The 27,500-nt window shown below is 38.5% G+C and overlaps 3 protein-coding genes across 6 annotated transcripts in view; all 3 read left to right on the plus strand.

The window, feature by feature from the left end:
• Positions 1 to 11,067, plus strand: part of LOC138016040 (uncharacterized) — a 24,096-nt gene extending 13,029 nt beyond the window's left edge. For both annotated transcript variants that reach the window (XM_068863199.1, XM_068863200.1), the window contains 7 exons: positions 522 to 612; positions 906 to 1,280; positions 4,917 to 5,039; positions 6,591 to 6,710; positions 6,937 to 7,071; positions 8,146 to 8,388; positions 9,964 to 11,067. In XM_068863199.1, the coding sequence (XP_068719300.1) occupies positions 522 to 612; positions 906 to 1,280; positions 4,917 to 5,039; positions 6,591 to 6,710; positions 6,937 to 7,071; positions 8,146 to 8,388; positions 9,964 to 10,265 (1,389 nt within the window). In that variant the 3' untranslated portion in view covers positions 10,266 to 11,067. The remainder of the gene's footprint in view (positions 1 to 521; positions 613 to 905; positions 1,281 to 4,916; positions 5,040 to 6,590; positions 6,711 to 6,936; positions 7,072 to 8,145; positions 8,389 to 9,963) is intronic.
• Positions 11,068 to 17,314: 6,247 nt separating this feature from the next.
• On the plus strand, positions 17,315 to 19,381 carry LOC138016062 (uncharacterized). The gene has a single exon (XM_068863237.1). The coding sequence runs from the start codon at positions 17,488 to 17,490 to the stop codon at positions 18,439 to 18,441; it is 954 nt and encodes a 317-aa protein (XP_068719338.1). The 5' UTR covers positions 17,315 to 17,487; the 3' UTR covers positions 18,442 to 19,381.
• Positions 19,382 to 21,618: 2,237 nt separating this feature from the next.
• The window catches only part of LOC138015466 (nucleolar protein 8-like), a 19,644-nt gene continuing 13,762 nt past the window's right edge, over positions 21,619 to 27,500 (plus strand). Inside the window, exons 1-5 of one of the 3 annotated variants that reach the window (XM_068862533.1) lie at positions 21,619 to 21,729; positions 21,865 to 21,974; positions 22,468 to 22,532; positions 24,522 to 24,584; positions 25,686 to 25,764. In XM_068862533.1, coding sequence (XP_068718634.1) covers positions 21,898 to 21,974; positions 22,468 to 22,532; positions 24,522 to 24,584; positions 25,686 to 25,764 — 284 coding nt within the window. In that variant the 5' untranslated portion in view covers positions 21,619 to 21,729; positions 21,865 to 21,897. Of the gene's footprint in view, positions 21,730 to 21,864; positions 21,975 to 22,467; positions 22,533 to 24,521; positions 24,585 to 25,685; positions 25,765 to 27,500 lie in introns of those variants that run through there. The other 2 variants (XM_068862534.1, XM_068862535.1) reach the window with 2 other exon arrangements.

The raw sequence follows: 27,500 nt of genomic DNA on the forward strand, positions 1-27,500 counted from the left end.
ACTTTTGGCTCAATAGACCTCTTTCATAATATTCTTTTGTTTTAATGCTAATAAGCCTTTTTAGCCTCGCTACAACCAGCAAGTTTCAAAAGAATACTTGTTTCAAAATGAGGCCAGTAGGTCTAATTAACGTAAATACAAAAGAATGCAAAGATGGCCGCCATTTATGAAAGTGGTCTATATGGTAAGACCTAAAACATAAGGGCATTCATTTGTCTGTCATAACTTGAGCACATTATATTTGGTAAAAGATGCTTGTGTCAGCACCAAGGATGAACTCGCCATCTTCCTCGGAAATCGAGAAGACAGCAGGCTCCCCCCACCCCCTTTTTTTGGGGGGGAGGGGGAGGAGGGAGCTGTGAGCGGCCCCAACTAAAACAGAATGACGCCGCCAGAAAATTCTCTGACCGGCCAGGGTCAATTTTAAGGGACTCCCTGACTGACCAACTTCCCCAGTCTGCAAGTGGTTTCTCAACAGCATCCAGTTACTTTATCTAATGCCATATTTTGTTGATTGCCAGCAAATCAAAACCGACGAATGCCGCATTTGTCTTAAGGAATTGTATGCTGACCGCCACGATCCTGTCGTCGTGTCATACACCATTCTTGGAGGTAACTATGAAAAAATACGCCTGATTAATGGGCTCAAAATGCCTTTTAATCTGATGTTTCTTCAATTAGTTGTCCTACGCGGAGTACATGCATGGTTACACCTAACAATACCTGGTTTCAGAGAGACCTTATGGAGCAGGGCTTCTTCTCTCAGGAACAGCACTTTGGCAAGCCCAGGCCAAGTTTCAACTACTAAGCTTGAGAATTCCGTGTGCTAATCACCACATGTCCCTAATTAACTAATTAACTTGATTAAATTAAATATGCCGATAATTGCAATTGTTTTCTTGCAGAGGTATGCAAACCTGGTTGGTCGTACTTTGGTGGTATCTGCTATTTCACCAGCCAGTCATGCAAAACCTGGACAGAAGCGCAAAAGGACTGCAAGTCGTACGGCGGCAACCTCGTCAGAATCAGGAACCAAGAGGAGAATGTCTATGTACAGCATCGCCTGAATGGTGGGAAGGGTTGGATTGGATTAAATGACCGAACAAAAGAGGGGACGTTTGAGTGGGCGGATGATCAACCGATCAACTTCACTTACTGGGCAGCTAATCAGCCGAATAACTTTAACAACGAAGACTGCGTTCACACTTTGGGGGTACTCCACCGGTTTATGTGGAATGATGTGGGATGCGATAGCTGCCACAACTACACTTGCTCAGAGGGTTAGTTATCATTAATCGTCAGTCTTCAGGAATGAAATAACATTTGTGACACTTTTAATTGACGCTCAGAGCTTACGTGAATACAGCTGGCCAGCAATTTCCTTTCTTTTTTCCTCCTCCTTCTTTCGGTGGCGGGCTTTAGCCAATAATTCCAGCGGTGACTACGGGAACGTCAGTTAAAAGTATAACTCGCTGCTGTTCTTGTCAGTCGTCTGAGAGCCATCTTGGTACAATTGGGTTTAATGTCTAGAAAAATAATTCAGAATTCATCGCCATGCGATTGCTCTTCTCTACAAGTCGTGGGTTAATTTTAACCGTTTAGAGCTGTGGTTTAGTAGACGCAGGCAACAATGAAATAAATCAAACTGTAAAACAAATGTTTATAGTGTTAAAAGCTTTTTGGACTTTTTTTTTAAATTTCCGAATGAAGGAAAGGAAAGGAAACGGACTTTATTTAAGTGTCTAGTCTTCTAGCGCTGAAGCACCAATTGGGGACACTTTTGGAACTGAAATGAACAAATAGGCCATTTTACAGTTGTTTGCTCAGTGACCTAGCCTATGAATGGCTGCGAGGCTGCCGATGACCTTGTATTGATACAGACCCTACTGCTTTTATGTAAATGTAAATTGCGTTGTTGTAATTCTAATTAGTTTACATTAACATCAGAAAACCACAAAGGTTTGTATCAAAGCAGGGTCACCGGTAGCCTCGCTTCCATTCTTAGGCCAGGTAACCTTGCTACAACTGTAAAATGGTCTATAGAGTGTTTTCCATTACGTCACGGCGGCCATGTTGGTGTCCCTAAACAAAGGAAAGGCGGCCATGTCGGTGTCCCCAAGTAATCCTCTGCGAATTGAGCTCTATTATCATTCTTTTGTTTCGGTGCAAAAAACAAGGTTACTGATCACGTGAATGAAAACACTTTTAAGGACGTTCGCGCCAATTGCTACTGCGCATCCTTACAGCGCACGCAAATTCACATGCCACGTCATGCATCGAGTGCGCGCGCTAAGTACTAAAATGAACAATGATAGGGCAGATGGTCATTGCTATAGCTTTGCTTGGATTTAAAGGTCTTGGATGTTCGGTGACCCCTACTTTTCTTTTCAGAAACAGATTTTATTTACAATTATCTTCACATTAGCGAGCTTACGCAAGAGGACGGCTGGAAGACTCAGGATTGCAGAATGACGAAAAAATGTCGCATAAGATCGGGAATGCACAGTCTCCCTCAAGAACGAAACTAGTATGAACAGTGCTGAATTTACGGGAGAACATGAAAATTTATCCTCAAGGGCTGACGTTCTCTGTAAAAACTCAAATTCAGTCATTTCATGTAGTTGTTTTGCTGACGACGGCAAAGAAATAGACAAAAATGAAAAGATGCACTTGCAAAGCGTGCAATGCTGTTGCTTTTGCTCACTAAATATGTAAATTTGTGACGTTCTCGTTGCCATCGCCGTTGTCGGTGGTAAAGCTCCTTTTTATCAATTAAGGACGCCAGCTACTATTGTTATTGCGCATACGTTCTGCGCATCTCGAGATACTCGGATTTCTTATGGGTCGTGCTTATTAAGACTGGGATATTTTTGCGCGATTTAAAACTTTGCGGAGAAAGCATAACTTAGCAAGTGCTGTATAAACTCTTGTTCTTAGGCCATCGTAGCTTCATTAGGAAAATAACACAAACAGCGGTGATAAACATTGTATTCCAACGCATTTTTATAAAACTTGACGTTTCGTATGCTAGTCAACACACATTTTCGTAACGGTCACTTTTGAAAATGTGTGTTGACTAGCATACGAAACGTCAAGTTTTCTAAAAATGCGTTGGAATACAATGTTTATCACCGCTGTTTGTGTTATTTAGCAAGTGCTCTTGGAATCCAAAAAGAAAATTGGGAGAAACCACGCATTTTTCAGAGATAATTAAGCTTCAATTTGGAAAAGAACGTCATACATAGCTTTGTAATTTAAGGCATTTTACAAATGTTCTTGATTAATTATCTTTGAAAAATACGTGGTTACCCTCAATTTTCTTTTTGGATTTCAATAGCACATGTTATTTAAGATCTGCTTTCCCCGCATATTCAGTAAACCGCACAAAAATACCTTTGAATTCGTAGGCAATATCCTTAAAATTGGGATTTAGTCGTTTCACATTGCAGATTCGCAGATAAACAGGAGAAAAATGTCAAAAAATTCACAAAGCACGAGCAGTGGGATTGTGCATAATATGATTTAGAGTGTTGTTTTTCTATCGAAACAAAGGAAAACGTTTGCAAGAAATGAGGACGCCACAGGCCACGTGGCAACGACAACGGCAGAACTAAACTATATAAGTATCACCCAACTAGTGAACTAATGCAAATGCTGCATTTTGATTGCCTACGATACTGGAGGACTATTAGTAATAGTCCTCGAGTAGCGAAAAGCGTGACGTTTTCTTTTGTTTTATTCCCAAATAAATATATTTTCTATTTGCATTTGCTAACTTTATTATTGCCTTTTCTGTCCGACTAGTTGGGTGATACTAAAACAATTAGACCCTTCGCCCTCAAGGGCCACGGGTCCAATTGTTAAATATCATTGGTTAAAAGAGGAAAAATAATGGTACTGCAGGTGCGGCACGCATTATAGCGCATGCTTTTGCTGTACTTTGCATAACAACAACGTAAAATTGCAAAATTTGAGCTTTTGACGACAACTTGAACTCAACTCGTACCAGGTTAGTTTTAAGATATTTTTCCAATATTATACGCCGTGAACGACATGGAATAAGCGTGCAAGGCATGCGATATTGCAAAGGTATATTTTTAGGTGACGTTTTCGCTGTGGTCGCCGTTGTAAGTCTTAAGGAGGTTCGAACAAGTTTCAACGCTTTCAAGTGACGCTCTTATTAGAAGGATCGGCACCACAACGTTGTATCATGTATTGGCAATATTGTGGTATAAAAAGAAACACGAATTGTTTCTGAACAAGATACAATCATTATTGTGACGTAATATTTCACCGTGGCAACGGGCAAGCCCTGTAAAAACACCCTTTATTTTATCTTTAGTTGCTAATATCTCAAAAACGAACTCTGTGACCCCGGTTTTTCATTTCTGAAAAGTAATCAGAAGAGAATGGTGAAAGTTTCTGCAAAGTTTTTTTGTCTAGTGGATTCAGAGCCACCTTAATTTTGTAATTTTTTTAAGGTAGCTCTGAATCCTCCAGACAGAATGTTTTTAAACTTTTCCGAAAGTTTCATCGTGGCCTTCTAATCACTTTTCAGCAATAAAAAAGATGGGTCACCAAGTTCGTTTTTGAGATATGAGCAACTAAATCAAAAATATAGGGTGTTTTTGCTGGGCTTTCCCGCTGCCAAGGTAACTTATTACATCACAATAATAATCACATCTTGTTTGAAAATAATCGGTGTTTCGTATGGTACCATAACATTGCTGTTACGTAATACAGTGTTGTAGCGTTATTCGATCTAAACAGAGAGTCCTCTAAGTGTTGAAACCCTTTCGAGCCTCCTTAAAGTCACTATTGTCTCGTACGATGGCTTGCTTGTCGACGTCACCGCGCCGCTTCAGCATACGCGTGCGCGATAACTAACCAGATCTTTGTGTTTCTTTAAATAAAAGATTTGGACGAGTGTGGCGGAGACAACAACCATTGTAACGCAAATGCTGCTTGCACCAACACATTCGGATCCTACGGGTGTCAATGCTCTGCTGGATATACTGGTGATGGCATTACCTGCACAGGTATGGCTGTTGTACTGAGGGTGTGACTAGACTGAATCTGCTAAGAATCAGTTACAGTATGTATGACGAATACATGACAAGGAACGAGCCATGACAACAACCTGTGATAACATGAAGTAGTTTCTCGTACCGCTACGCGAATGCGGGCTCGCGAGTAACGTTGCCCCGCCTTTTTTGCCAAGTGAGTTATCACCCACGTACCGGCACTCTACACACACATTGCGTGCCGTGGAACAATTTTCATATATGAAAATCCCGCCAAAGCTAAAATTCATCCAGTCAGATCGCTACAATAAGCAATGCTGATTTCCATAACAAAAACTGACAAACTGTCGAAAAGCCTGTCCGTTGAAGATGGGCCTTCAATTTTTAAAAAGATTTGTGTTATTCTGAACACTTTTCCAGAATTTGTGGGTTTTTACAGTTATGGCAATACCTTATATACCATAAAAATCCGTAGTTTGGCAACTTCAGTTCGCTTGTGAAGCGGCCGAATGGATCCAACCCATCTTTGACTTTTCAATATTATAGTTTTTCCTAATAGGTTTTCTCTCACGATTGTAAATATAGCTACGGTTTCTGGTATTTAAAGAAAAAAACATGCTTATGTTAACGGGTCCATTTTAGTCACAGCCGTTATACGAAACTGGCAACAGGTGTGTTAGTCGTAAATTTGGACCAATAAATCGGAACAGAAGCAGTTAATGAGAGCACGCATGCGGGACTAATCACAAGAATTCGAAGCCCACACTAACCCTTAGCAAACAAACAAGTCATATTAAATTTATTTTTACGCTAATTGATGAACAAATGCAGTAGAGACATTATTTGTGGAAAAGGTCTATTTTAATTAAGAGGAGGGCACTGCTTCGCAATGTAACGATGTAAATAAGGGCCACTGTAACCAGACAACAACATATATATTATCTGAAATGAAGTTAAGAGTAGGAGGACTGAATGAACGGTGAAAGAATATATTATCTATAGCCAATGTTTCGAAAAGCACTGCTCGCAACTGCTCTCTTGGGTTGACTCTGTTTCTTGATTCTTTTTGTATCAATGTTACTTTGTTGTAGGCGTACCCAATAATGTCTAAAAATATAATTGGGTTCGCCAATAGTGTTTTTAGACTTATTATTTGTCTTTTGTGTAAAAATGATATCGGATGCTTTGGAAAGTAGCACCAGTCACGTCCACAGCCTCTCCATTGAGAGGAAGATATAACATTTCCAAGGCTATTCGCACCATTTTACTGTGGGAAAAGGAGGGCAAGAGGAACTTCCACAACCATAAAAATTTTTAAGATAGATATAGCTCGTCCGTGCGTTTGAGCTGTGTGAGAACTTTTTGCTTGCATGTGCATCAACAAGGAGAACTCTGAATAACTGATATTAGTATATACTAAAACAGTGGATAGCGTTGAACTCGCGCGCTGATTGGCTCGTCAAACTCCGGATATCCTGTGTTCGCGGCTCGGTAAATATCCACCGCTAGCCACCTCCACGTCGGTGAATAGTTGTTAAATATCCCACAATTCACTGTTTCTTCCAGATATTGACGAATGTTCTTCAGGTCATCAATGTGATAGCAGCGCTACGTGTCACAATTCAGAAGGATCTTACGTATGCATCTGTAACAGCGGCTACACTGGAGATGGACGCACCTGCCGAGGTACAATCTTATATAGAGTCAATGCCCTAACATAGGTTATAAAGTTGTTTGGACTACTACCGCGTACTGTAGCTAGCGCACAATTGGTAGACAGTGACCCCCATTTTGGATTTTTATAGAAGAGGAAGGTTAAGAATAAAAAGCAATCCAATATGGCGGCTCGGTTATCTCTATCGTGCAATTATTATTATTTACTTACTTAGTTTTTCATTTTTTGTCCTCTCAGATTTGAACGAGTGCACGTTCAACTCTCACGACTGTGACGCAAACGCCATATGTACCAACACAGTGGGCTCATTCACTTGCCAGTGTGACGGAAGTGCGCATTACTATGGCGACGGCAAAACGTGTGACCCTCACCGTAAGCCTCATTTCTTTTAGTTTTCATTTTTATCCAACAAACCTGACTTAGATGAAAGCCGGCGAGAAGTGAAGTGATCCTTTTACATATCTGGACAACTTAAGCAAGTGTAAACAAACATCGGTTACAAACAATGTCATTTTATACTTGACGTTTCGTATGTTGCAACATACATCATCAGAAGTGACGGTTAAAACTGTTACATAAAATTTTAAAAAACTAGAGCGAGGCACTGGTGACTAGTTAAAAAGTGTGATAACAAAATCGTAACTTCCCGTAGTTGATACTTCCGGAAGAAATTAATAAAAAAAAAGCTTCTCACTACCAACGTTTTCACTAAGGGAGGGTTTTATCACACTTAACACACTGTTAAAAAGTGTTATCACACTTTTTAACTAGTCACTTGTGCTTCGCTCTAGTTTTTTAAAATTTTGTGTAACAGTTTTAACCGTCACTTCTGATGATGTATGTTGCAACATACGAAACGTCAAGTATAAAATGAAAATGTTTGTAACCGCTGTTTGTTTTCTTTTCCTGCTGAAATTGAAATGGCCAAAGGACAAAAGAGACACTTGCTTAACGGGATTCGAACCCATGACCTCTGGGATGTCTGTGCAATGCTTTACCAACTGAGCTATGAGTCCACTCAGTCAGGAGCAGGCCAATTTGTTAGGCCTATGTAATCCGTGAAAGGACTTGATGAATGAAACCTGGCACAGATACAAAACATTAATTGGACCTACAACTAGGTTTAAGGTGGCAGGTCTTTACTGATGAGGAAAAAAAAAGCTGCTCTGTTCGACCACAATCTCACGATTAGCTGCTTTAATATATTTTTAATTATAATTTTCATTCCTCTTTTTCTGACTAAAACAAACGACGTCAAAAGCCTAATTACTAAACTTTTAGAACAAACTTGGCTCGATTGTAGAGATTCGGAAAAGCTCATTCGAAACGGAACACTTACAATGGAAGATTTCGGTTCACTTGGGAGTGTTGTAAAAATGCTTTGGATCTCTCATAGCAAAAGGGCATTCTTGACACCCATTGCATCTCTTTTTTTCTTAATTCCAGGTGGACTGGACGACTCCCAGATTTTGTCTGGTGATACCAGCAAGATTTCACAGCTCAATGATTGGCTTGCACCCCATTTACAGGACTCGGAAAAAAGTTATTGGGCGCTATGCTGGAGATCATCCTCCCACGGTTGGGGTTCACAGACTTTTCACAGTTATTGTGATGGCAAAGGGCCAACTGTGACCATTGTTAATGTCGGAAGCTACATTTTTGGTGGATATACCGACAAATCATGGACATGTACGTAAAATAGACCACTTTCATAAATGGCGGCACTTTACATTCTTTTGTCTTTCTGTTAATGAGACCTACTGCCCTAATTTTGAAACAAAAGTTCTTTTGAAATTTGCTCGTCGTAGCGAGCGCGAGGCTAGTAAGGCCGTATTAGCATCAAAACAAAAGAATATTTTATTTGGCCGCCATTATGAAAGAGGACATAACATTAGTCATTTAGTGACTATGACTTCAATAGAACCAAAACCCGTAGACGCAAAGTAACTAACTCTCGTAATCAGCGCTTGGAGCGTGGGCAGGCATATTTGCTGTTTTCAAGGATCTTTGCAGAGAATGTTGAAGGGCATTTTTTAATACGCCTAGCATTAAAGTGAAGTTTCTTTTCAAATGCTATTAGAGGGGGCTATATCCGTTGGATGAGATTTCCAGAGCCGATATTATCAAGGTATTTATCATATAAACACCACTGAAGTACCAGGAGAGTTTTCGCGGGAAAACATGATATATTCACGTGTGAAAATAACATGTGATTTTCACACGTGAAAAGATCACTATTGCTATGGTTACATAATAAATCGCGCCCTTGTTCCACTTTAGGACTACAGTGGAACCTCGATTTAACGAACCTCTATTTAACGAAGTCCTCGATATAACGAACGATATTCTATGTCCCGGCCAAAGTTACAGTAAAAGGTATGGAATAGAACCTCGATATAACGAACCTCGATGTAACGAATTCTTCGATATAACCCTGTATAACGAACATACTCTGGAAACCCAAACGTAAAATCTACCTCTATATAACGAATTACAATGTCAACACTCGACAGAAGATAAACGCTGAACAGATCAACAGTCATCTGGTAATTATAAAGAGACAGCAACCTTTTAGTCAACGGCTTATTATATGTCATAGACATAAACTAACTTCCGCTCTATCTTCTTTGTCTCTTATTAGTTCTATTAACTTCTTCACTTTCGAAGCCTTCTGTTGTAATACATTGAATACGTAGCCCGAAATTCTATTCCAATGCCCTTGTTTCTCCTTTTGCCAGTCACTTCCACTGAGATTTGTCCTCCGTGTTTTAAAAACAAGTGAAATACACGTGAAAGTGTCAATGGCACATGACCTACGATCTGCAAAGTCCCTCGTTGATCTTGAATCCGTTTAACGGCAACAGCATTGGTGTCGTGTGGGTTATCATCATTAACTATGACCTCGATATAACGAACAGTTTGTTCGTTTCCCCTCAAGTTCGTTACATCGAGGTTTTCGATATAACGAACCCTCGATTTAACGAACAATATTGACCGGTCCCCTGCGACTTCGTTAAATCGAGGTTCCACTGTACAAAATATATTAACTTTGAAATGGTTTGGTATTTCATTGGTGTTTATATATTTAAACAGAACATTGCATGGCGATGCGAAACTTCTCCCTCTTCGCTCACTCGCGTGAGAAATTTCGTACTCCGCGCGGCCAATGTATTGCCCTCTACAGTCTACATTCGTATTTCTCGGGTATTTCTCTGTACGAGGCAAACGCGATAAACTTCTTCATTATTTCGTTTTATTTTTCAGGGTCTAATGGCTACACACAGTCGTCAAACGCCTTCATATATTCACTGAAAAATAATTATGGATATGGCTATTTCAAAAACGATGTGACATATTCCTCCTATGCAACCTACAGCTCCTACAATTATGGACCTACCTTCGGTGCTGGTCATGATATCTACCTTGCAGACAATGCTGGTTACAATTATTATAATTATTTCAATTGTCACTCCTACAGAAGCCCTTACTGTAACAGTTACATCTGGACCGGAAGTTACAATTTCTGTCCAAATAATGCAGAGGTGTATTATGAGGCATTTGCTTAAGGTCGGACATCTCATTGACTATATAAATTTATTTGATTCGGAGCTTTTTTATGCTGTATTTTTCTTTTCGAGTAGTAACTTTCAGGCAAGAAATAAGCTACAATCAAACTAGTTTCTTTGATTTTCAGTGGCAAAATTCAAATTTCAGCTGACCTTTACCATAAAAGCAATGCTAAATCTCAATATAGTGTTTGCCGCGAACATAACATAGCGAATGAAAGTAACATGAACAGCATTAGTTCGTCCACTCTATGAACTCTGGTTCATCTCATTTTGCAGCGTAATGTTATGTTAATAACGTAACATTTCGTTTTGCCTTAACGCGTTCGTAGCTGTCTCCGTCGTCGTTGTTTAGAAACGAGTAGGCAAACGGCAACGGCGATGCCACTGAGAACTAGGTTTAATGAGTCAAACAGGCTGCGTGCTGAGCTCCACGAGCTGCACAGGGCATACTATAGGCATTATTTACCATTACAGAATGAAATGGAGGCAAAACAGTTACGATAACGTGAACGTTGCTGTATTTTTAACTGATGTTTATGTTGGCGTCGCTGTTGTCGTTGCTCTTTATTCAAGCTCTTTTAAGATACTGTTGTTCTTAATCAAATCTAGATTTTGTCGCACATTTGTCTTATCCGAGTAACTATTAAAACAGGAACTGAACATGCTGTCTAGATCTGATTAGGATTAAGGCAACAAATGCAAATTTTATATATCTTTCTGACATAAATGGAAAAAAAAAAGATATAGTAGGGTTTCCAGTTGAATATTAAAAGCAATTTGCTGCGATTTGCATTCAAAAGTTTGTGACTGAATGTGCTTTATTTTTTTCGATCCAGTTCTCTTGGGGGTATTTTATTTCCTATGCTGGACGCAGGAAATACACAATTTCCTTCGCATTCCGATTGCCCTTCTAAACGTCTTTGCCCGTCGTGAAAACAGAAAACTCGTTCTTTGATCTCAAATACAAATGCACGCGTCGCGATGAAATCAGACTTGCAATTTTCTGCTTTTGTCGAGGAAAGGACTAGCTCGCTTTTGCATCAAAAACAATTGCATTTCAGTTCAATAATTTGCTCGCTTTAATTCCGACACATGCACTCCGATGTGAGTTATTAAAAACTAGGCATATTTTTTTCTTCAATAAAAAAAAAATGCACAATGGAGTTTCGGCGATACCCTGGAAAGGAAAACGATTTTTCATTTTTTGAAACAGTCTCAACAATTTGTTGACTTTTGAGGACCCACGGGCTAAATTGTCACCTTAAATTTAACGGGTTAGTGATTGCAGCTTCTTAAAAAAGACAGAGGTTATTATTGTCCATGACAAATTAAAACGGTGATGATGATGACCATTTAATACTATCGACCTTCAGATTTGCGTGACTGGATACGAAGACGATTTAAAATTATTTCACTGAACAACGTCGCATTCTTCAAGCAATTAATAACTTGTAAATCTATTCTTATCAAAGTCTCTTTTGTGCCACGGTGAGTACAGGAAGAAGGAAAATACATTCCTGTTCACAAGAAAACTGAGAAAACTTGGAAATTAGCAACTCATATTCGTGGAGTCGATCTCGAACTCGGAAGTCAAATCTTAAGGTCGCTTTTAATATCAGTTGACACTAAAAGTTAAGTCAAATCCAATGTTGATTAGTTTGCAATGCAACCTTCTTCACTGCATGCATATTTTGTTGGCAAATTACGTCCGTTTTGTCATAGATTGCAAAGCACTTGTTTGAGTTACCGAGGATAATGAAGTCTGCGTAGATGGCGGTTTCGTTCGTGCGAGCGAACGAATGGCGAAGGCGCAGGGGTGAGCGTATTGGGTTTGGGAGTCTCAGTCAGTTCCCCTCGCATTAGCTAAGTCGCTCCCTCGCTCGCTCGGACAAAACTGCCAGCTAAGCAAAGGATTTTTTAAAAGTACTACTTCTGCTACTAGTAGTTCTTTATTTTAACTCGGTAAAAAAGTTCAGTAATTACAATAGGTCAATTTTTGGGCTCATTCGTTCCCGTGAAAGGACTAATGAATGAAAGAAGTGTCTATTTGAAGTGCAAGTACATTCTTTAATTAATCATAAATATTACAATTTCATCGATTGTGATTGGTTTAAAAAACTCCTATTTTCCACAAATTCACTTGCCAAGTTGTTAACGGACAGTTCAATAAGCCAATCACATTCGAAGTTGTCGTTTAAATCAACCAATCACAACCTTGGCTTTAATCACCATAGAAACAGCGTACAGACTTTCCAAAATTGGGCTTTCTTTCTTTCTTTCAGAGTGACATTAAAATTTCCGCCACCTTTGTCAGTCTTTGTCAAGCAAATTTTCCCTTTCTTTCATAATTTGGCTCTGCTTCTTTTCTCGGAAATTGTAATGGTTATAATTAATTGGTAAGAGGACTTCGTATCGTCCAATTCGGTCTGTAATCATACTTGTGAAAAAAAATAAATAGGACTACAGACCGAATTGGACTCCACTCAGTCCCATTACCATTCCTTATTAAGGACGTTCGCGCGAAAAATTTTCAACATTGATTTTTTTCTGAAACTTTAACCACTGTAAGATAATGAGTTAGTTATGTCAGAAATGTAAAAACAAATGGGGGGTCACCGACTTCGTTTTGGAGAGAACATGCCCGGAAAAACACCCAAAATGTGACAAAATCGGGCTTCGTTAGCGAATAAGGCCAGTGTCTGTAAACCCAAATATATTGCAATTAAATCTTTGAAGTGAAATCTTCTCTGCCAAATATTGTTTAAGTGGACTTATTAAGTGAATTTAATCAACTGGTGAGGTTCCTTAAAGATCAAGTTCGCATTTAGCGACCACAGTTTCAAGCGCCTTGCAGCCGCAAGATGGCAGGATTTGATGTCCCGTGAGCAGAAATCTTGAATTTTTTTTAACTTCCCACATTGATTTTTTTGTTCATTTTTGGACAACGTGGAGATAATTGTAAATAAAATCCGTTTCTGGAAAGAAAAATAGGGGTCACCGAACGTCCAAGAGCGTTAAATCCAGGGAAAGCTATAGCAATGGCCTTTTACCCTATGATTTCTCATTTTATTACTTAGCGCGCGCGCTCGTGTATGACGTGGCGTGTGCATTTGCGTGCGCAGTAAGGATGCGCAGAAACAATTGGCGCGAACGTCCTTAAAACACTGTTTTACAAGATTCCCGAGTGAGAATCCGACGCGATTCAGGCCAACCTGTTGAGGGACTTAACATCATGGGACCGAATGCATAAATGGCGGCCAAAAAAATATTCTTTTGTTTATGGGCTAATTAGACTCACTAGCCTCGCTCTCAAGCAACATTTTTTTTGTATTTGTCCATGCAAACGAGGCTAGTGAGGCTAATTAGTACATGACCAAAAGAATATTTTTTTGGCCGCCATTTATGCATTCGGTTTATAGCTTTTTGCATTTTTCCTCTCACAGTTAGTTGGTCCCATTAAGTGTTTCGAGAAGCAAGCTTGAATTCATTTTATAGTTGGCTTATAGAATAATCTTAGCCGACCGGTTTTGCAATTTTTGAAGTTTGTCAATCGGATGATTACTGATTCCATCCCAGTAAATGTGGTCTTCCTCTACGGTTGACCGCGTTGTCTTGTTTAATAAATGGAAACGTAAGTTTAAAATTTAAAACAACTAAGGCTTATTTGAAAGATCTTTTGAAGAAAGGAAACATGGTGTTCTCATTTTTAAAATATCTCATATCATTGGGGAGATATTAAGGTTTTTGTGTTAAAACTGATGAAGTCATCAGTGGTTCCAAGGGAAAAACAAATCACAAAATCTAAAATATCCTTGGAAATATTACCGCAGTTCACTTCAAACTTGGCAGTAATAATGTGTATCAGTCAGAACATAAAATGACCCCAATTGTACAGTTGCCATGGCAACCGTTTTGCTTCCAGATCAAGGTTGTGGGGAACTGATGTTTCCGCTTTTTGTCTTAACCAAACATCATTCACACTCAACGAGTTGATTAGGAGACCTACAGCAACATGGGCTCTATGTGAGTTTTGAGCAGGACCGTCTGTCTGGCTTGATTTGAGAGGAAATTGAGAAACTTTATTTATAACCAAAAGGGACTGGAGCCAAAAGTATTGCCATGTTTACGTCATACCCTGCACCATCTTGCTCCTTACTTAAGGGTTATTATTCATGCCAAGTTTGAATCATGTCGCTGTTACATTTTGAGAGATATTCTTGATTTTGTGATCCATCTTCCAGCGGAACCACTGATGACGTCATCAATTTGCTAATTTGCATAACACAAAAAAACTCAAATATCTCTCAAACAAAAAAAGGTAATTTAAAACTGTAAATGCCATTATTCATTACTTTGAAAACTTTTTCAAATATAAAGCATAAATTATTTTTTTTTAACTGTTTCCTTCCTTTACACACAAAAAATATGACACTGCTAATCCTCAGTCTTTCTTGCAGTCTTAATTAAGGACTGACGTACGAAAAGTGCAGCTTGTCGACATGTAAAAGGCGTCTCCTAATTGCAGCTGGTATACTACAGTCGATTTATGATCCAAAGCGCAGCACTCCAGTCAGATGTAGTAGGCTAGAATTCGAATTTAGGAGAGGGATGCGACCTGGAAGATCCGGAAAACAACCGCCGCGAGTCAAGATCGACTGAAACTCAGCCCACGTACGATTGCATAGTGCCGGGGGAGACGTGAATGATGACCAATAGCCCAGCTTGTTTCTGTCCCCGTGGAGTACAGCACGGGGGTATTCCCAGGCATTCACTTGTCCAGAGATGAGCAAAGGACGCCTTTCAGTAGCCTTTACAGTTCGACAAGAGGAAAAAAAGATCTTCGACTTGGAAAACTTTGTTTGCATAGAAGGTTGCGTAACTGGGATTTCAATCCAAAAATATGAAAATTATCTTCCAAGTAACACATCAAGACTTGTTTGCAAAAATCATGAATTCACTAGCCTGCATAAAAGCTCTCCATCTCGAATGGTGCGCGATCATCAACTATCATCATCATCATTATCGCGATCATCCGCTTCCCAAGCTGTTGATCTCGCGCCATTCGACGCCGGAAAGCCTTTGTGCAGGCTATGAATTCACAACAAACCTCGAAATTTATATCGGAAATAAAATTTCATAACATAACAACGTGTGATTGAAAGGTTTGAAATGATGTGTTTCTTAAATACTCCCCTAACAACGGCTTGTTCGTAAAAAAATACTGAAACGGAATAATAATAATAATTACATAGGTCAAGGCTATATGGCCTTTGTCTTCTTCATTCCTGAGAGCTCGCTGCCGGCTGCGAGTTTTGGTACGATTCTTCCAGATGAATCGAGAATAATGTCTCTGATAAAAGCACTTATATTGGTAATCGAAGATGTAAACCTCATTAAGTACGAACGTGACGCTGCATAAAGCCTTTGGTATTATTTTCTATAGCATATGGTACATAACAAAAGCTCTTAGCAAGTCATAATTTGTTGAAACGAATCGAAAGTAGCATTAGTAATTACCCTTGCAGCTGCACTGTGTTGGTTCTTCTTGCTTCAAGTTTACTGCACTTCATTCTCTTTCTAATGTGATAAACAATTTGAAATCACATTTCCAGACAGAATGATTTTCTCAAACAATGCTCATCAACTACATACGATGAACTCTAACTGAACTGTCTACAGCTACCTGCAACCGGGTAGACACAATATATAGGATTTGAAAAAGGGGCTTTAATCATCTTGTCTGACATATGTAAACCAGCAGCACGTGGTGGAAATTTTCCTGAATCCGTTTACTTTTAAAGAAAATGGACATAATCCCATGCTGAGCTTTATCGTCATTAAAAATGCATATCAGATCAAAAAATGAATGTTGAGGTTTAAAATACAAGAAACCATCATGCATTCTACAAATCCTTTAGGGGAAATAACTTTGGACGATGCATGGATAAATTTAAATATTAATAAAAGGGTAACCTTTTTGTGTCTTTTTGGTTCTGGAAAGCCCAATATCTTGATTATTTTTTATTTCCAAAAAAGTGAACCTACTATTTTCAGAAACAAAAGCCGCTGATGCAGCTCAGCTCTTTGCATTGTTAACTCGGCGTACCAAGAGTTTATTTCTGCTCAGACTCAACTGATCATGAACATTCAGATACCAATCCTTTTTCACTGAGACGATAAACTGAAGGTTGTTTCTTCTGTTCACTATCAATACAGTCAGTCGAAATAATTAATATCCGTCAAATAAATTAATCCTGCTATAATTCCTGGTACGTAGCTTTTTAAAATACCAACAAAAATTGTATATGAAGAAAGCAGAGGAATTGAGACCACTTAATTTGTTCGGTGAATACGGCAATAAAAGTTTGTCGTTATCATGGCGTTACCTTGATAAGTGTAGGCATATATATATCTTAAGTTTATATTTGGGTTTCATTCTTTAATAATCCTCTTCATTTTTCGGCACTCGAGTACGCTCAAAATGATGTTTTGGATTTAAGCTTCGATTAAAATCAAATGACTCGATGTTACTTAATCCAGATAAAAAGAAAAGTTTATGGATTTACCGTAAAAGGGAGATCATAGTCTTTTCAGTTATACACAAAGGAAGTTGCTTGATCTAGAAATAGAAAATCAAGTTAGTTAAAAACCCGAACAGGGCACCTTGAGGTATAGGTTAAGGAATTTTTTTTTCCGGTTTTGTTTAGTTTCCACGATAAACTCCGACGTAAGAGAGACTCTCAAAGTGATTACACAACATACAGTGTGTTCGATCCTCTCTCAAAAGTGATTGTTTTTTTTCCTATCTTCCGGTGAGATGTTCAAAATATAATCCTTTGTCATGAAATAAAAAATAAGTGGTACCTATCTGTCTAGGATAAAAAAAAAGCACTTGCTCAATACATTGTATTTGTTTTTTATACCCATTAAGATTATTTGACCAATGCTGAGACTTTTCGCTGGGTTCCTTAGCCATACTTATCTCACAGCGGTTACCCAGCAGTACAATCTATTTCAGGTCATAATCAAGATATATTGTATGCCAAGCGACTGTGACCAGCGATACGTAGAAAAGTGCTCTTTAGAAACACCGAGCAATATTGGATCTACTGTCGATGACTGAATTGCTGATAAGGACTTGGGAATTTAATGGAACTGTATTCAACCCACGTTGAGCATAAGTCATTCGCTTGTGCTGGAGTCTAATGCGGACGATGTGATGTCGAAAGTTAGAGCAGAATGTGCTTCACTGGCTTTCTTATTGTCTTTACTTTCCACCGCAATTATCATTGGCCATGCCTTGATGTTAGCCGTATTATGGAAAGACCCTTTAAAGCGCTTTCGGACAGCCCCCACTGTTTTCGTGTTTGGAATGATTTCGGCCAATTTCTTAAGCGGAATAAGTGCAGGACCTTTGATTGTTCGCCATATTTTTATGGGCTGTAGGGCCTTGAAAAATCTTTCGTATGAAGTGGATCATACGATATCAAACTCTGGAAGCCTATTGCTGTACTGGACAACCAGCGTATCCTATTTATCAATGCTTGGTTTGTCTTTGTGTCAATACATCGGTGTTAAGATGCCTCATAAACATGCAGAACTGGTTACCAAAAGGAAAACAATCCTTTCCCTTGTCTCTATGACTTTCATTTCCCTTTTCATTCCCCTTTTACTTCCCTTAGGAGTATCTCCGGCGATGGTGGAGAAATTTCAACTGCACATCGCATTTCAGCTGACCACAGTTTGCCTCTGCGCCATCTACGTGGCCCTTGGGAAGGAGTATCTTCGACAAGTCAAGCGAGCAAGGGCCCGCCTTGAAAACAATGTCGCGGGAGCAACTTGTGTCCGTTTACGAGACAGGAATTTTACCAGAGCAAATTTGATGTTACTTGCCTCCGTTACCGTATTCAGCGCACCAATTATGATTTCGTGGCAACTAGCCGTATATGGTGAAAACTTATCGTCCACAAATGTGTTCAAATGGACTTCTAGAACCATTACAATAACCATATTTTTGTTGAAAATCGCTCTCGACCCCTTCACTTACTGTTTACGATTAACAATTTACCGCAGGGCTTTTAAACGTCTTTTTAAAGTCACAAGGGTCGAACCGCGATGTGACGATCAAGGATCGACCAGAATTGTAGTCGCACCTACCACAAAACCTCCTTGATTTTAAAGTAAATTTTTGAACTGGTCAAATGTTTACTTTGCGTCCGTCAGAAGAACAACGAGTTTTTGTCTCAGCGATCGACAAAAATCCTCGCTTAAATGCTTACGTAACGGCAATTTATTTACACGGAAAAAACAATCCGTCAATTCAACGAAATGGAGAAATAAGAACTATAAAGAAAGCTATAACAGTTTCTGCAGCATTAATGATGTTATGGCCAAGGGCACTCCTTTATCCAAAGATATATATAATTCAAGAGTTGGTCTTTTTCTGTTATCATTCAGTGGAAGGAACTGCTAAGAATGAAAATTATCCTTTACAAACAAAACATCGAATTTTCATCTCGTCTGATAATATCAGAACCCATGGGAGATCACAATGGCTATCTTATCACAATGCATAATATATATATTTCTTTGCGCCATATCTCTTCTGCTTTCTGTAGTGTTCAAAATGACAACTGCATAATTACAGGAAAAAAGAATTTTTGGATTCAATTCACGATGAGCATTCTCCAAACAATTAAGGCATGGTGTCAAATTTATGGCAAAATATTTCACTTATAGTAATCGATCATTTTAACTATTCAGTTGAGGATGGCTTTTACATAACAAAAATGTACAAGCGCGTTATATTCATTTATAGCTACGTTTCAACGATAATTTTCTCGATAGCTGCACAGAAATTGCTTTCTAATTTGCATCGCATCAGCTGTCCAGAAGAGAGAATCCTTTTCACATTTCCACCTCATAACCGGCGATTTCCTGCCCTTCTGCGTCACATGTCATTGCTGTTAGTTTTCTTCCTTATAGCAGGAAATCCTGTTTCTAACAGGTTTTTTTAGTGCGACAAGAGACTCCCAACATGATTGCCGAAATACTCTAGTTTGTTGTTCTTCTGATACTTTCTTTTCCCCTCACGGTCCGTTTCAGGCGGTGTTAAAGCTCAAGTTAAATCACTTTCATTTAAGGAAAACTCTTAACTTTTAACTTTGGTTCATAAACTGTAAATGTACCCAAAGACACATTTTGAATGTGTACTTGAGGTACAACGCTTTTAAGGAAGCTCACCATTATCAGTTCTCAGTTATTATCATTATAATCGATACTGCGTCAAGTGCAGTCATATAAAACACCTGCTGTACAGTGATTGCAATCTATTTAGTTTTTCAGACCTTTCAGAACATTCAGCAGGTTTTCTTCAGTTCATGCATCCTCCAACAACAGCGAAAATCTAATTTCCTGCATGTAGGAGGCTCAGATGGCTAGTGCGCGGTTTTCGGAGCGAGAGGTCGCCGGTTCGATCCTCGGTGACTTGAACGTCTGTTGCGACTTTCCTCTGATCCGTGTAGCTATAGCTTTCAATCAATCAATCAATATAACGTTTATTAGAAAATATACACCTTGCAGTCTTTCGACTGAATTACGTGCACTAAAATATATACATTACCGTAATAAATTTATCTATAAGTAAAATAGAATCCCCTTAAAACGGAGCACTGGCAGAGGGAGGGGGGTAAAGGGCGCACCGTCGGCTTCCATTGATACCAGCCTCGTAGCTGAAGGAACTACCGACGTTAAATAAAGAGACTTTACCTTTACCATTTATTCACAGTTACTCTTTTCGATGAGCTCAGGTTAACCCTATAAAGGAGTTCCAATCTTGAGATAATACACGGATACATTTATTTTCAGCGTGTACAAACTATAATTTGAGGAAGTCCACTCTTCTTTTACCCAAGCAAATTCAATACATTTAGATCTACGAAGCTCTCATTGTGGAACTGGGTCCATTTTTATGAAGTAAATATAACAGCTCTCTATTATGACCGAGAGACTGTGTTTCTATTGCGTCATTTAAGAATAATGAGTAAGGAAACGAAACTGGACACCTCTTTTGACTCGGTATTTTTCTCCAAGTTGTTCAAGTTCTGTGTTTCATGAAATAACTCGGTGCCAAGTTTAACTTTCAAATTATATTAATCTTAACTTTCTTTCTAGTGCTAAGTTGCCAAAATTTGATAGTTTTCACAACTGAAGTAATTCAGACATGACGTTACAGAATGTTAATAATCATTGTAGATCAACAACAGTCCATTACCAGGGTAATGGACTCTTGATATCTATTGATATTTTTCACCTGCATTTTTCTCTTTAACTTCATTGTAATCTTCATTTATTTAGCTGTCTGCAATTAGTGTACTCCTTGTGGTATGCTGGAAGCTTTGATAAAGCGATTGAATGAATTATTGTTCACAGTAAAAGCGAAAATTTCCATGGTACGGAAGGGGTTAATGAAAGGGCTGGGTCACCAGCTGGGTATGCGTATTACAAATGATTTTGACCTCATTTGCATTTGTATTGACCCTACGCAGTCGGAGTGAATCAGGCTGTTCTATTCTTTCACCTTTTTGGACATACGCACACATATCGGTAAATACAGTTTTCAAGGGATGCTCAGGTGATAGCATTGGTCGACTGAACAAAGGCCTTTTTGCTTTTGACTACATGCCATTTCGCCGAAGACTTATTAACAAAATAGAAGCTCCCATTTTTCCTCTTTTTTAAAATTCAGGGGCACCCAACGTCAATTTTCGGAAAATATCTGTTCGGAAGACGATTTGAGATCTAGAATTTTCGGAACATTTGTTGTAAAATTTCTTGCGTGCCTGCCTGTCCTAGGATTTTCGAACATTTAAAAGATGGTATAATTGCCCATTTTTGACGGATTTTTACCCTAAAAAGGTCACCTAGAATTTTCGGGAGCCTTTTTCTAGCTGAAATTTTCGAAAAGGTTAGACTTTCAGCTAGGAACCCGAACAGATGGAAAATTTTTAGGGGATAAAAATATGCCTATATCTACCGTTTAAATACTAAAATACGTTTAACAATGCTATGTCTAAGTGGTTTTGAACTATATTCTCTTTGGGTGACCCTGAAAATCCTTATTTACCATCACCATTTATATTCTCGTCGGCCCCTGTTATATAAGCTATTTCTCAATGTCCTCCAAATTTCCATTTCAATGTTTTGAACCACTCCCTCGTCAGTATTTGAAGCCTCGAATGACATATTTTTCGAAATTTTTTGCCAATACCGTAATTTTTGCCCAGTCTCTTGTACTTAGTGTCCGAAATAGGCCGATGAAGTCCTAAGAACTAGACACCAATTTTCCTCGGTAATGATTCAAAATGGCAGCAAAGCAAAATACAGGCAGACAAGCTTTCGGAAGATTTTTTCTGTTTGACTCTGTTTGGTGTTTGCAATTGGCAGTTTCTCATCTGTGAAGGTTCGTTGTTTAACCAAGCTTAATTAAGTTGTTAGAATCTATTGCTAGGGTCCTGATCTTTTGATATATGAGCTTAATATTGTATGTTTATCTCGTCCCACGTGGAGTAATCTCTACTCTCTTCAATGTCTTTAGTAGGTTCATTGATTCAGGGAAGTTGTTTGAACCATGACAGAAGGAGAAATGGAAACCAAGCGGTTGTTCGTAGGTGGACTGTATCGTGGCGTCAAAGAAGAGGACCTGAGGTATGTATCAGTAATAGGTACATGTAGTTTTATTGGTAACGTGTGATACAGATTTATAATTCACTACCAGATTTACATCTTCGGATTGTTGCTGTTGTTTTTGATGTCCAGGTCGGAATCAGTCGTCGTGAAGACCTCGTTCAAACCTGGTGCCCTACCAAATATTCGGACATGTTAAAATTAACTAGTCTGAACAAATCTCGTTCTTAGTGGTCTGGGAAAAGGTGGGAAATGGGGTACAATAATCTAAAATATAGGAAATTGCATTTGGAAAATGGAATGGCAAATGTACATTACTTTAGTGTACAAATTAGAGATGACACTATTTTGTCTTAAATGTATATTTTTAGAAATCTTGTTACGAATTTCTGTGAAGTTTGATGTTCAAGTACTGTTTATGATCATCGAGTGTCTCTACAGATACAATGTAGCCTCTACTTTATTTGGGCTGATCAAGGCAAAAACTTGTTATTCATGTTTCATCTTTCTTCAGAGAACGCTTCAAGGCTTTTGGAACTGTATCATCAGTTGAAATTGTAAGAAGAGTCGATGAGGAGGGTTAGTGCATTAATTATGTGATTAGCAATTGGTCACCTATCACTCTTTGTCCTATTGTGGAGAACCAATGGAAAAAAAAAACAAATGGTGGGACATTCAAGCTGATAACCTGAAAAGGCGAACGGAGGGCTACTACATCTGAAATCATGTAGCTGTATTTGCTTTGACAGCTGTGTGGCTGGACCTTCATACATGTAGTTCAGATGGCTAGATATAGAGAATATTGCATGCCTGTGCGGGGATACGAATTTTATCTTTGAGTGCTGAAAGTATCTCTTGAACGAGTGAGAGATAATTTCAGGAAGAGAAAATAAAATTTGTATCCCCAAGTGGTTTATTATATAGATATTGATGAAATGTCCAGATTTAAAACAACTTGTTTTACTCATTTCCAAAATGACGAAAAAGTGGTCACCAACCGCTAAAACACGCATGTTGTGTAACCTAAACAAGATATGAAAGTTATGAAAAGCAAATCATGATAAAGTAAAATTTTGCAATAAAAATGTAGTAGAGAAGAATTATATTGAAGCACAAAAGTATCTTACAATGAAGAGGAAGCTCGCATTTTATTGGCTAATCATGTTCGTTACCATGACGGCATCTATATTCTCACATGTGAAAGATAAAAGTGATATGTTCACTGCGTGCAGTGAAGATATGATTTTTGAGTAAAAGGAGAAATCCTGGTATTTCATCAAGATCTATATAATAAACGATAATATTCTATAATGTTACTAACATCTGAGTTTGAATGAACTACTGACAGCAACCAAACCATGGCAGTCTCAATCCTTAGTGCATGTATGATGTCAGGTTAGAGTGAGGAACTGAAGATTTTTTTATGAAAATGAGATCACAATATTATTATTACATACCTGCCAACTCTCCTGGCTTTCCTGGGAGTCTCCCAAGTTTTTCATCAAATCTCCCAGTGTCCCAGTTAGAGCACCAAATCTCCCGGGAAATACCCACCATGGCCTTTTTCAAAAATTTCCCTGAATTTCGTTATTTTCAAGATGTCGAAAATTAAAATAAAACAAGAGGTGGATTTAGTGCTCTTTTTTTAGCTGTAATTGATCGGAAAACATGAACAGAGCATTCAAATTGATATATATTTTAGATAGTTGGCGTGGTTATGAGAACAATAGCAATACTGCAGGTAAATGCTATTCTAACCGAGAGATGTCGGGAACAGTCATTTGGAATACCTTCGGGTGATTTTCGAAGAGTATTCAGACAATGATGAAAATGACATTCTTACAACGCAAAGATTTCTAGAGGTCTCCAGATTTTTGTACTCTTGGGGTTGGCAGGTAATATAATGTTATAGTTATGGTCTATTTAGGTTTGAGGCCTGTTATGATGAGGCTGTAATGTGAATGTCTAGAAAGTGGGTAATTCTTAGGGCGCTTTCCTTTGGTCGGAACAGGCTGGCCAGACCTGTCAGTTTGCAAAGAAAATACAACAATTTGAAGGAACACTTGCATAAAAGTCCCTTGCAGTCTTCTGGAGGAGTCATTCTTTGAAGTGTATTAATTTAAAGGCGTTGTAGAGTTAGTCCTTCCAAATGCACAGTATAGCCGCTCAGTTCTATCAAACACTACCCACTGACGTCATTCATAGGTTAACTGCTAAGGCATATTAATAAACATTGATCATGATGTACATGTATACAGTAACAACCATATATCAGGTTGCTCAGCAAAGAGCTGGCTCTCTAACCCAAATGCAAACTTGGCCTGTGTTGGTCTTACTATTAATAATAATAATAATAATAATAATAATAATAATAATAATAATAATAGTAATAATAATAATAATAATAATAATCATTATTATTATTATGTACTTATAAATTATGAATTATTTTCTCATGCTTCCCTCTTACAACTAGTGCAAATAATTTCTTCCACTTTAATCTAAATTTCACAGTGAATACCTCTGTTTCACTTTATTTTTTAGAAAGCATTTTGCTGTTTTCAACAGGTCATGCATACAAGACATTTGCTTTTCTTGACATGATTCAAACGGAAACTGACTTTAGAAGATGTAAGTGACTATTAATAATTAATGGATTTTGATAATAAATGGACTTTCCTGACAGGAAAAAGGAAAGTAAAAAAAAACCTCTATGATTCCAACAGAGTGTTTATGAGTTTCGTTTCTCTTTTTTTGCTAAACAACAACAACATGCTAAATCTTTTTTGTAATGTACCACCTGTATATTGAACATTTACAAATGCAAATGTGTGGTGTGTTATTGGAATCCTGTGAGGTGAGTTGAGTATACTGTGAACTTGTGATGTTGAAACATTAAATATATAAAAATGGCAATCTTGATGAAGAAGCAAATTGGATGCTGGAGTAGTCACTTCTGTTGTTGAACTTAAATATTTATTCACTTGATGGTCAGCAAACAAATCTATCATTTTAAGGGATTTGTTAACAGTGAGTCCACAAGCCACATGAAGCCACAGTTGGCTTTAACCAAGTCTCCTATTCTTCAGGCATTAATGGGATCACTGTTTAATTCAGCTTTACTTATCCATGATTAAATTGTTATTTTGGTTTCTTTTGTTTGTTTGTCAATGAGATGTGGCTCCTTCCACTGAAAACATTAAATCTGAGTGTCATTTGCAACCTCGTTCCCAGTTTCTCAAAGGAAGCAGAGAAGAGAGACCGTGGGAACGAAGCTTTGTCATTTGCTATACTCATTTTCCTTGTATGGTCGGTTGTAGATTAAGATACAGTGGCTGGTAACCAAGATCTGAAAATTTGGCAACAGTTGAGGACTATGTATAACTTCAAATAATAGTAATTACCAAATTAGAGCGGTTTTCAATTGAGTGTCGAAAGTGATTAGATAATTACTTTGGTTTATGATTACTTCACTCAGTGATTGGTTCAAAGTTCTCGCACCATTTTTCAACCAATCAGAAGTGAAACCAAAGCCAATAGTGGCTCACGCGTGCACATTTTCCCGCGCTTTGTGTCGGCTACGTGTAATTACATCGAGTTTTGATTGGTTTGCCGGATTGTCTCCGTCCTTTTTGATTGGCCAAAGTAATTACTTTGGTTTTGGTTTTACGACACTCAATTGAAACTCGCTGTAATAGAATTATACCCTCACCCTTGTTGTGTGCTTTGCAGGCGTTTCAATTCTGAGTAGTTCAAAGTGGAAAGGTTATTATTTGAAGGTTCAAGCTGCTAAGGAGAGCTTCCTCACAAGGTGAGAAATACTCAGACCCCTGATGTGGTCAAAATTAAAAAGTAATCAACGTGACTACATGTACCTCATCACCTTTCACCTAAATGTCCCAATTTCACTCCTCCCCGGCTCGGGGTAATGGCACGGCAAATTTCCTTTTCGTAAACGGCGGTCGTTGCCATTTCTCAGAACGGTCGTTGCCATTTGATACGGTCGATGCCATTCATAACGGTCAACTACACACTTCACTTCAAAGAAAATTAAAAGAAACAAACTAAGAAAAAATATTAACAAAAATTAAGACAAAAAAGGAAAAAAAAACATTAATAAAAGAAAAACTGGAGGAAAAAAAGAGTCCGAAAATTTCAAGACTCGAACTCGGGTTCTTAGCCCTCACCCTAAACAGAACCCTAACTCATATGACCAGCGAGACACAACTCCCAGTAACCGCAACCTTTTGAGTTCTTAGATCTAATGAGTCTAATTCATAGCTAAAAAATGGCATCGACCGTTTCAAATGGCAACGACCGTTCTGAGAAATGGCAACGACCGTTTACGAAAGGGAAATACGGTAAGCAATGGCGCGATATGTCATTAGAGTCGTGGATGAAATTTTTTGTTGGTTCCGCAAAATAAATCAAACCCATTCGAATTCAAGTTATTCCTATGTATCCTGATAACCAAGTTACCGAGAAAGGTCACTTAAACAGAGAGAAAGATTAATAAGCTAGAATACGAGGGTTGAACCAGTTATCGTGCAGTTTGCTGTGGACAGGAAACTGGAATCCCCGAAGCTTAATCTCTTAGTTTGGATAAAACTAAATTGTGACCTCTCACGCGAAAACGTTCACTAACGGTTTTGTGTTATACAGGCAAAAACCAACGGCTAACCAACAGGTAGCTAACGGTTTCTCCAACGGCTTTCTCAACGCTTTCAACGGGTGCGCAAAAACTTTTATACGTGTTCTAACTTTTTTCCAATGGTTTGTGCTGATTTTTCCAACGCCTTTTTTCACATCGCTTTCAACGGGTTGCCGAACGGCCTTATTTTTTTCAAGGATTAAAGTTTTTAAGGGCTCTTCATGATTTCCAACGCTTTAGAATGCTCTTGATCGATTAAAGAATTTTTGACCTTTCGTCTGACACACAGTGTTTGCTGATAATTTTGAACGTAGTGAATAGTGCATTTCCCCCTCGTCATCATCATCATTATTTATTCTCGAATTTTAGAGGAGCTATTGTAGCATCTCCGAGCGTTTACAGATCAAAACAGTGGGAACTCCGTGCCCTTCAGGCTTCTCTTTGCGCAAAGTGTTTGGGTTCTTTTACGTCCCACAGGGTTACATGAACATTGAAGGGTTGCGAGTTGGTCTCGCCGTCATATTCTCTCTTTTTTTCCTTACTGCTCGGTCACTTGACAACCAAAACCACGGCAATCGGTTTCTAAAGACCCATTGTCACTTTCAACTCTCTTCTGGCCAGGATGAAAGCATATTGACTGTAGAAACTCGAGATTTGGATGCTTCATCGTTTCTGGCCTCCAGTACATTCCGCTACAATATTAGGGAACAAAACCTGCGGTCTTCTGATGATACCGCCATTGTTACTGGATTCATGGAATTACAATAATTCCGCTTCGAGATTAGGGAACAAAACCTGCGTTCTTCTAATGATACCGCCATTGTTACTGGATTCATGGAATTACAATAATGGAATGGCTTGCTATTATGAGATCTCCCGCGGGTACTATTTCCTGC

Source organism: Montipora capricornis, chromosome 9 (assembly GCF_036669925.1).
Source record: "Montipora capricornis isolate CH-2021 chromosome 9, ASM3666992v2, whole genome shotgun sequence".
Classification (NCBI taxonomy): Eukaryota; Metazoa; Cnidaria; class Anthozoa; order Scleractinia; family Acroporidae; genus Montipora; species Montipora capricornis.